The 12,648-nt window shown below is 46.7% G+C and overlaps 1 protein-coding gene and 1 long non-coding RNA gene across 4 annotated transcripts in view; one reads left to right on the plus strand and one right to left on the minus strand.

The window, feature by feature from the left end:
* Positions 1-6,823: 6,823 nt before the first annotated feature.
* Positions 6,824-9,033, minus strand: LOC310922144. The gene is made up of 3 exons (XR_014592304.1): positions 8,867-9,033; positions 8,171-8,228; positions 6,824-8,000 (listed from the first exon to the last, which is right to left on the minus strand). It is a non-coding gene; the product is annotated as an uncharacterized lncRNA (long non-coding RNA).
* A 93-nt stretch (positions 9,034-9,126) lies between these two features.
* The window catches only part of LOC310922142 (zinc finger SWIM domain-containing protein 6-like), a 304,014-nt gene continuing 300,492 nt past the window's right edge, over positions 9,127-12,648 (plus strand). For 2 of the 3 annotated variants that reach the window (XM_083882540.1, XM_083882541.1), the window contains exon 1: positions 9,127-9,717. In XM_083882540.1, the coding sequence (XP_083738666.1) occupies positions 9,189-9,717 (529 nt within the window). In that variant the 5' untranslated portion in view covers positions 9,127-9,188. Of the gene's footprint in view, positions 9,718-10,429; positions 10,524-12,648 lie in introns of those variants that run through there. The other variant, XM_083882542.1, reaches the window with a different exon arrangement.

Consider the following 12,648-nt stretch of genomic DNA (forward strand, 5'->3'; position numbering starts at 1 on the left):
TTGGTTATTCACTCCAACTTATCTGCATGACATCCTGCAGATCAGGTCAATGTATTTTATTCCTTCTTGTGGCTTCATCCAGTTGTTTCACACTTCCCTGATAACGAGGTGTTAACAAGTTCTTCTCTGATTCTTCTCCAGTGCTCCGGTTTGTGTCACTGTTATCACTTGAAGAGGTCAGTCAGCAGATGTGGGAAACAACCTAATTGCTTCATACAGTTCTCTCGGTTACATATAAGTATTTTAACATTTTATATTTTGCTAAGGCCTACAGTACAATACATTCATCACACCATTATTTATATAAGCTATAAGGTGTACACATCGATATAATATATTCATCATACTACTATTTCTGTGGGCTGTACAGTGCATACTTAGAATGAGAAATTAGGTTACATTAGCAAGCAGCTAAAAGGGGTTATAAGTTGCGCTATATTTGAATACTTACAATCAATAACGACATGTAAAAGCTAATACATAAATGCGAAAGCCAATATTATAGGGTCATTTTTAACACCTTCCTCCGCTGGCCGCAGCTTTAGCCGCCACAGCCCCAGCCCCCGCTTCACCACCGCCGCCGCTACAGCTATGGGGGAAGGCGGCTGCGGGGAGGGAAAAGCAGCTTTGGCGGGATCCCTGCCAGTAAAGGAAGAGGGAGGCTGGCTTTGGTGCCTTTGTCGACTTCCGGCTGGATGCCTCCCCCATCTGTGCTCTTCCCCCTCCTTCGGCTGCGGTTTTGGTTGCTTTTCCGCAGCCCCCAGCGGTCGTGGCTTCGGCGACGGAGGCTCCGGATGTTTCTCCGTCGTCTCCGCCGCCGCAGGCATGGACGTGCCCCGCCTGTGCTCCACCTCGCATCCCCGCTCACTCCTGGGTGGGCAGGGGTGGGGGGAGGGGACAGCTACCGTGTGCAGCCAACGGCACCGCCCCTAAGGGTGGAAGGGTGGAGCTGGGCGGGGGAAGGGCGGGGGAAGGGCGCGGGGGGGGGGGGGGGGGCAGAGCATTTTACCGAGAGGGCGGAGAGGGGACCTCCCATAGGGGGAGTGGCGCCCCTCCCACTCTCAGGCCCGTGAGTTTCTATAGCAACATCATACGCCGGGGAGCTGGCTCACGAGATGACGTCATCGAAGCAAGCAGGCCCGCTGCCCGCTCCCTACCTCGGAGTAAATCCTGGACAGCAATCCCTTGTACCGGCACTGGTCGAGGTAGACCTAACACAGCAAATTCAACAGAATCAGAAAGCTCTCGCTCAGGTAGCTCTTCCGAAGAGTAAGATGAGATCACAGTTGCCCTGAACAGGCAAAGGAAAGGAAAGACAGCAAGAATTGCCATAAGGGAATGTAGTCCAATAGCCAAATGTACTAGGTCAAAAAGGGTAAAAAGGGAAGAACCGGTTCTGCAAGCCCTGTTATGGCAAGCAGTCGGCAGTTGGGGGCCAATATATATAAAGGTTCTGTACTCTCTTGTGGAGTTAGAACAGTGGAAGAACACAGTTGGAAAATATAAAGAAAATCCAGAAAAAGTAGCAAATTTAGTAAAAAGGGCAATTAACACACAAAACTCTGACTGGACTGATTTGAAATCTATGATGGACACATTGCTTGATCCCAATAAGAGACAGGTGGTTAATAAAGCTATTACAACTTTGGTAGAGGCAAATATAGCAAGTGAGTTGATCCAGGGTACAGTTGTGGAGGTTTTTCCATCGGATGACTCAAAATGAGACCCAAATGTGCCAGAACAGATGGCAAAACTAAAGTGATATCAAAATCTCATGGTAGTGGGTTAAAACATGGTGTTCCTAAAGCTCTAAACTGGTCAAAGCTTTACAAAGTAAAGCAAAATTATGATGAATCTCCCACTGATTTTTAAAACAAGTTAAGAGAAGCTGCAATTAAATATACAAACCTAGATACTAATTCAGCTGATGGAAATGCCCATCTAATTTTCTTGTTCATTAGTCAAGCTACAAATGATATAAGGAGAAAGCTGCAAGAGCTAGACATGGTTCAAGACATAGATAAATTTCTAGAAGTGGCCTGAAAGGTGTATCGGAACAGGGGCCCAAGTGACAGACACCAACTTAGTAAGAAGGCGACTCAGGAGAAGTCATCCAAGAAAACTTCCCCTACAGACAAAGATCAGTGCGCCTATTGTAAAAAAAGGGGACATTGGAAAAATGACTGCCCAACGTTGAAACAAAAATCCCATTTCCCAACTCACAGTGGGACAAGATTTGTGCTCAGAATGATGGAGACCAAAGGCTTCTCCCCCAGCAGAGCCTTCGGTTATAGCTGAGCTGGGGAAAGACGACATCGAATTATTGGTAGATACTGGAGCAGCGTATTCTATGTTAAATACTTTGGAAGGGAAACTGAGTCAAGATACTGTACATGTTGTTGGGGTGACAGGGGAAAGCAAAACACGGCCTTTCTTCCAACCTTTAAAATTCAAACTGGGGAAGCACTGGGTAACTCATCGATTCCTTTATATGCCTAACTCCCCCAAACCACTGCTGAGGAGAGACTTGCTAGAGAAACTGGAAGCAGAGATTAAATTTAAAAAGGGAAAGAGTGTACGAGTTGTAATTCCTAAATCTAAATTTGTTGAAGTTGCTGCACTTTTTATAGAGGACAAATGTGGTGAAATCCCTATTGAAATTGAAAATGCTGTCAACCCAATAGTGTGGGCCAGTAGTATCCCAGGAAGATCCAAACAGGCAGAACCGGTGAATATTGCACTCAAACCAGGAGCTACACCAGTAAGACAAAAACAATACCCTTTAGAATTAGAAAGTTATAAAGGATTATCATCTGTAATTGAAAAATTCCTCCAACATGGGTTATTAGTGCAATGTGAGTCCAGATACAACACCCCCATAGTTGCTGTTAAGAAGGCAGATGGTAAGAGTTATTGATTAGTGCAAGATTTAAAAGCAATTAACAAAATTACAGAGGACATACACCAGTGGTAGCAAATCCCTACACCCTTTTGACCACACTGACAGATGAATTAGGGTGGTTTACTGTGGTAGACCTGAAGGATGCCTTTTTCTGCATTCCTGTGCATAAAAACAGCCAGCAGCTCTTTGCTTTTGAGTGGGAGAATCCCGAGACAGGGAGGAAAAGCCAGCTTATTTGGACAGTCCTACCCCAGGGTTTCAAGAATAGCCCGAAACCAGCTAGCAAAGGAATTGGAAGATTGGAGGAGACGAGAGCCAGGAGGGGTTATTCTTCAATATGTTGACGACATCTTGATTGTGGCTAGAACCAGAGATTCCTGTATACAGCTTACCATAAGTTTATTAAACTTTTTGAGACTGAGTGGGTACAGAGTTTCCAAAGACAAGGCACAGATTGCCAAGGAAGCAGTAGTTTATTTGGGGCTTGAGATCTTCCGTGGACATCAACAACTTAACAGAGAATGGAAAGAAACCATCTGCTGACTTCCAGAGTCCCATACTGTAAGAGAGATGCAAGCTTTCCTGAGAATGATAGGTTGGTGTTGTTTGTGGATAGCAAATTATGGACTGCTGGTAAAACCCCTACATGGAGCATTAAAAGCAGCCGAAAAAGGAATTATCATATGGACTGAAAACACAAGAGCTGCTTTGTAGCAGCTGAAACACTCTCTAATGTCAGCTCCAGCACTGGGATTGCCAGATTTAACTAAACCTTTTGAACTCTTTACATATGAAAGACTGAATATGGCTTTGAGGGCACCTCATGAACCAACAGAGGGCTGTGGCCTACTTTTCCAAACAGCTAGACAATGTTGCTCAAGGCTGGCCAGGGTGCTTGAAGGCCGTGGTGGCTACTGTCATCTTAATTCACGGGCCCGAAAACTCACCCTTGTGTGACACATTCTAGTGTATGAACCCTGTGCTGTAGCAGCTGTACTTGAACAAAAGAGAGGATATTGGTTGTCCGGCAACCGGATGCTTAAATATGAATCACTGTTGTTAGAACAAGATGATGTTACCTTGAAAACAACTTCTGTTGTTTACCCTGCCATGTTTCTGTCCTGCACCTTAATCGATGATGTGCCTGAGCATGACTGCTTGCAGACAGTCAAAGAGGTCTATTCCAGCAGATCAGATCTGAAGGATGTGCCCCTAGAAAATCCAGATTGGGAGCTTTTTACAGATGGGAGCAGCTTCATGAGAAATGGTAAGTGAACAACAGGCTATGTAGTGACCACCCAGGACAAGGTGATCGAGGTGAAGGCTCTGTCTGCAGATGTATAATCACAGAAAACTGAACTAATTGCACTGATGAGTGCCCTAGACCTGAGCAAAGGAAAGAAGGTAAATATATGAACTGTCTCTAAATATGCATTTAGTGTTGTCCATGCCCATGGAGCCATTTGGAAGGAGAGAGGACTTTTGAACACTCGAGGCAATCAAATGAAACATGCTTAACAGATACTTGACCTCTTGGAGGGCATCAGAAAGCCCACAGAAGTAGCTATCATGCATTTAGGAGTCACCAGAAAGAGAAAACCATTCCAGAATTGGGGATTTGATTTGCTGCTGAAGCAGCGAGAGGAATTGCAGAAAAAGGTATTCTCTCAGTAATTCCACAAAAAGAGATTGATCTTTTAGGGTTCACCCCAAAGTATGATCAGGCAGACCACAAGCTAATTAAGTTCATTAAGGCTGAGATCACAGAAAGTGGATGGGTGGTTACACCAGCAAATCAGGTTGTAGTCCCACCTCTGATCCTTCAGGAGCTAGCTCAGAGATAGTATGAAAGCACACATTTGCAGGGTTGAAAATCTTTTGAAACAGCTAAAAAAGGGAGTAATAGGAAAGGGAATGACTGATATTGTACAATCAATAGTAAGAAAATGTGAAATCTGCTGTAAAAACAACCCTGATATGAGGAAAAGAGTTGTGTTAGGAGTAACAAAGGCAGGGGATCTTCCTGGAGATTACTGGCAAATAGATTTTGCTGAGTTTCCACGCAAAGAGGGATACAGGTACATACTGGTGTTAGTTGACACCTTCAGTGGATGGTCAGAAGCTTACCCCTGTTGCACTAACACAGCCAAGGAGGTGGTGAAAGTTTTGCTCAATCATATAATTCCAAGGTTCGGGGTTCCCTTGAGGATGTCATCAGATAGGGGACCACACTTTGTTGCAACAGTGGTTAAAGAAGTCAGCCGGATTTTGGGAATTACTTGTGATCTGCACACACCTTATAGACTCCAAGCAAGTGGTAAAGTTGAACATATGAATGGAAACCTTAAAACACAAATTAGCAAAATTTACCAAGAAACATCCATGACATGGGTTCAGGCCTTGTCTATAGCTTTACTGAGGATCTGCATACGACTGAGGCAGAGGGATAACATCAGTCCCTATGAAATATTGTATGGCAGGCCATATAAGATTCTGCATGTGCCAGGTGAAATTCATATGAGGGGGAAACTTCATTTACAGAGATATTTAATGGCTTTAGGTTCCACTTTGCAGAAGATCCAGAATTCCACCGTGTTATCCAGACCCATAGGACTGGACACACCTGCACATCCCTTCCAACCTGGAGACTGGGTTAATGTTAAGTGGTGGGACAATGATCCTCTACAAGCCAAGTGGAGAGGATCGTTCCAAGTCTCGCTGACTACCCTCACTGCAGTCAAAGTCACTGGCAAAGGACCCTGAATTCACTACTCCAGAGTTAAGAAGGCTTATGCTCCTGAAACAACTGGAGAAACAGAGACTGATGCAGACAGAAACGTGTTTAAATGATTCCCCTTCTGTGCCTAAAGAACTGTTCATAATAATCATTATTCTTCTTTGCATGATACCCGACTGTGCAAGACATTACTACTGTTAGATATTTATCAGCTTATTGTTGTTTATTATTATCAGTTACTGTTGTTAAATATTTATCTATTATTAGATATTTACTCTTAGATATTTACTGTTATTAGATATTTACCTATTGTTAGATATTTATTTGGTATTAGATATTTGTTGCTAGATGTTTAGTGGTTTTAGATGTTTATTATTGTTAGTTATTTACTATTGTTAGATATTTATCTGTTATTAAATACCTATTATTAGTAGATATTTAAAATAGAGACTTGACAAGGTAACGGCCTTGTCAAGCCTCTAAAGGGGGGAAATGATGCCTTAAGTTTTAGCTTTCATATTTTTTAGGTTCTATACTGCCTTAGTGTGTGACTCTGAACGTCATATAAAGTGTTAGCAAGTTCTCTTCACAGGGTAGTTAGACAAAACAATCCTTTTTCAGCTTGAGAACCAAGGACAGCCGTTACAGCCTCAGGCCCAAAAAGTATAAACAACGACGAAGAAAGCAAACTGGAAGGATGGGACTTCATAACCTGAAGTTGTAATTGGACAATTAACCCCAATATGTAAATGGACCAGAACTTATAAAAGCATGAAGACTCGTGACCAGTCGTCCATCTTGCGTCCATCTTGGGTGTAGCCACAGCCAGGCTCTTGTACTGCCCAAGGTGTATCCTTTGAAGGCCTTTCAATAAATACCTACTTTATTCCTTTAACTCTGTCTAGCCTCTGTTCCAGGTCAGACTCAGACTCAAAACTTCAGACTCAGATTATAATGTGCAAGTAATTATGGAGCTACACCAATGCAGAGAGAGCCCTAGGAGAAGCATATCTGGTGCTTATGGCAGAATTTCAAGATCAAAGATGCCATTACTTTTTCATGTACTCCCTAGCCCAGAAATGAAAAATGCTTCAAGAGCATTCTGTGTAGGTATCAATATTCTTACTTAACAGGAAGCAGACATTCCTGCTGAGTAGTAGGTGGATGAAAAACATGGATCTCAATTTTCACTATAAAGCTTCTTTATTATGACAGAAAGAATTCTTCCAGTGGCATTAGTGTGGTATTTTTATTTCAGCAGATGGTTAAGACCTAATAAAAAAAAGCCATTACTCAATTTAGAAGAGCATTTTTACTGACTTATTAGACACTTGTTTAAAACAGAAATAGCACAAGAATAACATAGAAGAAAAAATATTTTAAGATGTGAACAATTATTAACAGAGAGCAATGGGGTGAAAATTAAATATAAATTTCCTCTGCTCTAGTACACATGCAATCATGAATTTCTTCCTTTTTACTTGCTATATATTCCATCTATCTGCTCTCAGAAATACTGAAATCAATGCCATATTAATAGTAAAATAAAGTGCTTCATCCTTACATCTTGTCTGTAGCATTCAGGCTGCCAAATACCTCCAAAATTTAGTAGTAATTAAGTTATAAATCCAGTAGATCACTTCTAAAGTATAAACATAAAATGATGAAAATGCAAGTTAATATCTCAGCAAGGTATCTGTGAACTTACAAAACTGGTACCTCAAGAGTAACTGTTTTGTACTGTCTATACCCAGAAGCACAAGCATCAGTTTATACTCATTTCCTGTTCAGGAGGTAGAGCTCATGATCCCAAAGAAAAAACACCTTATAGCATATACAGAGAATGAACTCTGCAGAACACAGTTGAGTCCCAGTATATAGTCTGCAATTTAAACTCCTTGATTAAAATCCATTAGCCATTTTCTTAATATAAGCAACTGATTGCAGAAAAAAAAGTTCATAGGAAAAAACAACTTGATGTTATTTGTACTTCTTAGATCTTACACCTGACACACTTGACATTCTTTCAGTTATTTCCCTGATGGAGCCATCTCCCAGCTATGCATTTTCCAGATGAACACTTGCATTACATCATAGAAAATGTAGTCTACCTGGGTAAACTAGTCTACATGAATGAAACAACTAGGCACTCAAATCACGGCTTCTGCATCGTATACTATCAAGTGCTGTTCATAGTGAAATTCAAGCAAGATGAATAAGTGTTTTCAACTGCAAGTTGCTATTCAAGAGTCATATTCTCAGTCTGCTTCTGTGGGTAATCAGCGGGTTTTTTTCTCAGGAAGGCCATTTGATTTAAGGAGTCGGTATGATTCCATATATCGCTATGTATTTTAATGAATCCTGAAAAATAAAAAGAATACTTGTCATTTCATGCTCTGCAGCAACTACGAGCATTATGCACCGCATCGCTTGCAAAAAAATTAACTGGGACAGATTGCAAACACCGGCCTTTTTACAGACCTTTTTAACACCAGGACAAACAACGCGTTAGTAGCGTTCAATTTACTCACCGCGGGTCATGTCACGGAGCCCTTCATCTTGGGCTACCAGAGCGGTTCCAAGCCAGACCTGTGAAGCAAATCGGCTGCGTGGAGCTCGCACCGGGCTACAACCAGCCCACACACAAACACACCCACAGCGCGCACGCGATCAGCAAGCCAGCACACGTCGGGCACCCCATGGGACGGGAGCCCACCCCGCGGCCCAACGGCCGTAGATACCGTAGTGTTTCCAATAAAAGGGAAATTTAGGTCTCGCTTTACTGAGCTGCCTCAAGGACTTGTTGCGAGAACGAGAGGGTTTAGCCACGCCAGCTTTTGCCCCGGAAGAGCAGCACTCCGACAGCAACACCTCAGCTTCGCCCATTTCAGCCCGCCTCTGAGGCAGGAGTCCAGGCGAGGCCACTCGACCCCACATGAAACAGCCCATAAGCACCTTCTACCTGCCCTCCGAGGCGCCTCTGCTGCCTTCCAGCAGCCCTCAGCTGCCGCGGAGCTCCGGCGAAAGGCGAGCGTCGCTCTCTTCCCCCAGAAAAGGCGCGTGAGGTAGGCCAGCCCCCACCTTTATGTGGACGAGAGTGGCTGTCTCAGCCGTTACTATACTTTTGGGGCTGCGGGGCAGACTTCTAACCCACCCCCGCCGGTTTTCCTAGCGGAGGTGACCGAGTTGAGACCGCGACGGCCCCACCCCCGCATTCCATTGCTTACATGGTGTCAGAAGGGCGCCACCAGCCACGCTCCCCTTCCCCATCAGGCATATAAGGTGCTCTCAGACTTGCACGCGTAGCGTCGGGAAGAAAGAAGGCAACCGGCACAACACCTCTGCACCAGGAACACGCACACCATCCCCCACCCACGCAGGAATCAAGCTTTCCTCGGGGCTCCGCCCCCTACCGTGACCGAGCAGCCGGTACCGCCCCTTGCGGCCATGTAAAGGAGAGGGGGCGTGACCCAGGGGTGGCTCGCGGCCTTCCTGGTGCCGTTTATAGGGTATACCCACTTCCGCTATCTGCTTAGAAGCGGTGCGATCATGGCGGAGCGTGGTCAACTCCCTTTCCCCGCTAAGCGCCTCTGCTGCAGACCTGGCTGTGGCTCGGCCAGCAGGCCAGGCCAACGGGCGAGCGGCACTGGCCTCAGCAGTGGGGCGCTCTGCGCCGGACCCTCCTCCGCAACTCCTACTGTAGCTGCTGCCGCTGCCGCTCTGGGGCTGCTACCGCTCGGCAGGACCCAGAGCCCCGAGTCCCTGCTGGACATCGCGGCTCGCAAGGTGGCGGAGAAGTGGCCTTTCCAGCAGGTGGAAGAGCGGTTCGAACGGATCCCAGAGCCAGTGCAACGCAGGATTGTCTACTGGTCTTTCCCTCGGAGCGAGAGGGAAATCTGCATGTACTCCTCCTTCAATACCGGGGCCGAGGATCTCACCACCGCCCCCGGGGGGGCCGCCGCCGGTACCACGCCCGGCGGGGGCGCGGACACCGCCGCTGTCGACGAGAACCGCCTGCCCTTTCGCCGGGGCATCGTTCTGCTAGATGGCGGCTATGTCGATAATGTCCTGCAAGTCGGTGAGTTACCGGCCGGGACTGCGTTGCGGAGCCGGACCACGGCCACCTGGATAGGGCGCTGCTGATCTCAGACGTGGGTCTCCTCCTGACGCGTCACCCGCCTATTATCCGGGGAGCCGCCTCTTGCTGCGCTGCCCGGCGGCCGGAGCCACCCCACCTCCTTGGCGCGTGCGACTCCTCCCCTCCCCCCGCTCTCCCCGCGATACGGCCTTCACTCTCAGGCTGTAATTCGGGCCGGGTAACTTCCTCTACTAGTCTCCTCCTCCGAGCCAGAACATGGAATAACTGACAGGAGGGTTGGGCACGCTGCCCTTTGCTTGTCCCTTTAACTTTCCTGACGCATTGTGCCCGCTCTATGTAATCCAGAGTGTGTAATCCCGTTTGGTTTTGCTTCCTTCCAGCTCCCTACATTTGGCAATCCGGGTCATCACCATACCCCGAGCCACAATAGCAAGGAGATGCCTCCGCTTCTTCCCCCCTTCAGAACCGCTGGTTGAAATGAACCAATAGAAGGGAGACGACAGGGGAAGAGGCGAGAGGCGCCTCGATCCAAAATAAAGAATTAAAAGAGGGTGCAGGCCCCCAGGAGTGGGTGTGCGGTGCGGGGAAAATGCAAACAAAGGCATTTCTAGGGCGGCAGCGAGCCAGAGGGCGGAGGCGCGATTTGCTCAGGCACCCCGCCCCCCCCCCCCCCCCACTGGGGGGAGCGGGGGGGAAATGGATGTGACGGCGGGGAGCTGCTGCAGCTTGGGCGCGGAGGGGCTCACGGATTACTTTAGGATGAGCCCCTGCGTGACAACGGCGAGGTGAGGAAAAAATCGCTGCTCTTCTTCTGGAGCAATACTTCCCTCCCCCCTTTCGCTGCTGCTCCTGCACGAAGCGACCGCCGCCTTCCACTGTTTTTCCCCCTCTGCGAGCTGGTGCTCCTGGTTAATCCCTTCCTACCTCTCTTTAAAGGGCACTGGAGGTTGGTACTCTCCGCCCCGACGAGGGGGGGGGGGACGGGGACGGTTTTGCCTTGCCTTGTGAGTGAGAGCTACTACCTCCACCCGCAAGCAGGCCTCGTTGAGGTGGTGGTGGCTCTGTGGGGAAGGGGTTTATGGCTTCCTCAGGAAACTTTCGCTGAGGATGCTGCTCTTGCACTTTGTACGGCCTGGGCGCATTACTGTACGCATCGCTATGCGTATTGCTGTGCGGCGGTGCCTCGCGCAGGAGGCGGCGACTGGACACTTTGTTCTCATTTTAACGTTTATGTTCTCATCGGTTTTCTGCCCCTCACCGAAAGGGGAAACCGGACAAAAAGACTATCGCTTCTCACTGCCGGCTCGACAATTGGGGCAGGGCGGAACGGCAGCTCCGCGCGGCCGGTCTTTGAGTCCCGCCCTGTGCTGCGCCGGACCGTCTTCTGGCGGTGCACCGACTGCGGCAGCTGCTCGCCCTTTATTCGCGGCGCCGTATGAGGCTGAGCCGTGCCGAGTTATAGCGGCATCCCTAGTCTTGGTGCTGCGGCTTGGGGTCGGAGGGTGCTGGGCTTTTCGTCGGCCTTGTCCGCAGCGAATTTCACTTCGCGGGCAGCCTGCAAACTTGCCTCCTACTTTCTGAAGGGAAGCTCTTGCTGTTCCTGGATTAAGCGCCCTTCCCTTCTTGCCTAGGTGGACTTCAGCTTTAGATATGAGTGGGTTTTTGTGGTGTTTCTTTGTTGTTGTTTTTTAAGCTATTTTTTATTTTAAAGGATTTTTTTTAATTAACTTTTAAATAAGAAATTTAATGTTTTGGCTTTCTCTCCTTTTTTACGAACGTCTGAGGTGCATTGGTGGTTCCCTAGGACTGGCAAAACCAGAAATAGGGCCTTTTTAGTTTGATTGGCAGTGCTGAGACTTTTTTTTTTTCTTTTGCTTGCACTTGATACTCTTGGGAAGCAATGAGGAATGGCAGAAGTGCACATAGGGAGGTATTTCTTAGTTGATTATATTTAAACTAGGAATTCACTGAAAATAAAACCAAGGGGTGATAAAAATGGACGCAATCTTTTCTAGGACACCCGGTGTGGGCTTGGCTTTGCTTGCTTTCAAGCAGTGGAATAGGCCTCAATGAGTAGTTGTAAATGAAAAAAAAAATGGTTTTTTATAGCTTTAAAAGGAAGTAATGTTGGGAAGGGTCAATGTGAAGGAAAAAAAATGCATAAATACAACTGAATATTGACTGCTGCTTCTGTACTCCTTAACTGCATTCTAAAATGCTATACCTACTACTGAAAATATTTTGGTTGGGTTTGGGTTTGAAAATTTTTTGTTTGTTTGTTTACCTTATATGGGCCTATTTTGGAAGGCTGCACAAAAATAGTGGAAGCTGGTGATATGAAACATGTCACTTGTATTAAGGACGTTGCCCAAATGCTTCAAACAGACATGGGACATTATTCCTGCTGTATTTAGCATTGGTGCAGCTTTCCCTCTGGTACTGTTCTGGGCCACATAATTTAAGAAGGATGTGAAGGTCCTTGAATTGCCCCCGGAGGAGGGCAACAAAGCTGGTGGAAGGGCTGGAAGGAATGTCCTTATAAGGAGCAGCTGAGGGCTCTGGTTTTGTCTAGTTTGGAGAAAAGGAGGCTGAGGGGTGACCTCATGGCTCTCTACAGCTTCCTGAGGAGAGGAATTGGAGAGGGAGGTATTGACCTCTTCTCCCTGGGATCCAGTGACAGTATGCATGGGAATGGTTCACAGCTGTGACAGGGAAAGTTCAGACTGGACCTGAGGAAGCATTTCTTTACTGAGAAGGTGGTCAAACACTGGGACAGGCTTCCTACACAGGTGGTTGATGCCTCAAGCTTGTCACTGTTTAAAAGGCATTTGGACAATGCCCTTAATAACATGCCTTAATTATTGATCAGCACTAGAATTTTTAAAGTTATTTTAAGGAGAAAATGAATTG

The sequence above is a fragment of the Zosterops lateralis genome, assembly GCF_965231275.1.
Source record: "Zosterops lateralis genome assembly, chromosome: W".
NCBI lineage: Eukaryota > Metazoa > Chordata > Aves > Passeriformes > Zosteropidae > Zosterops > Zosterops lateralis.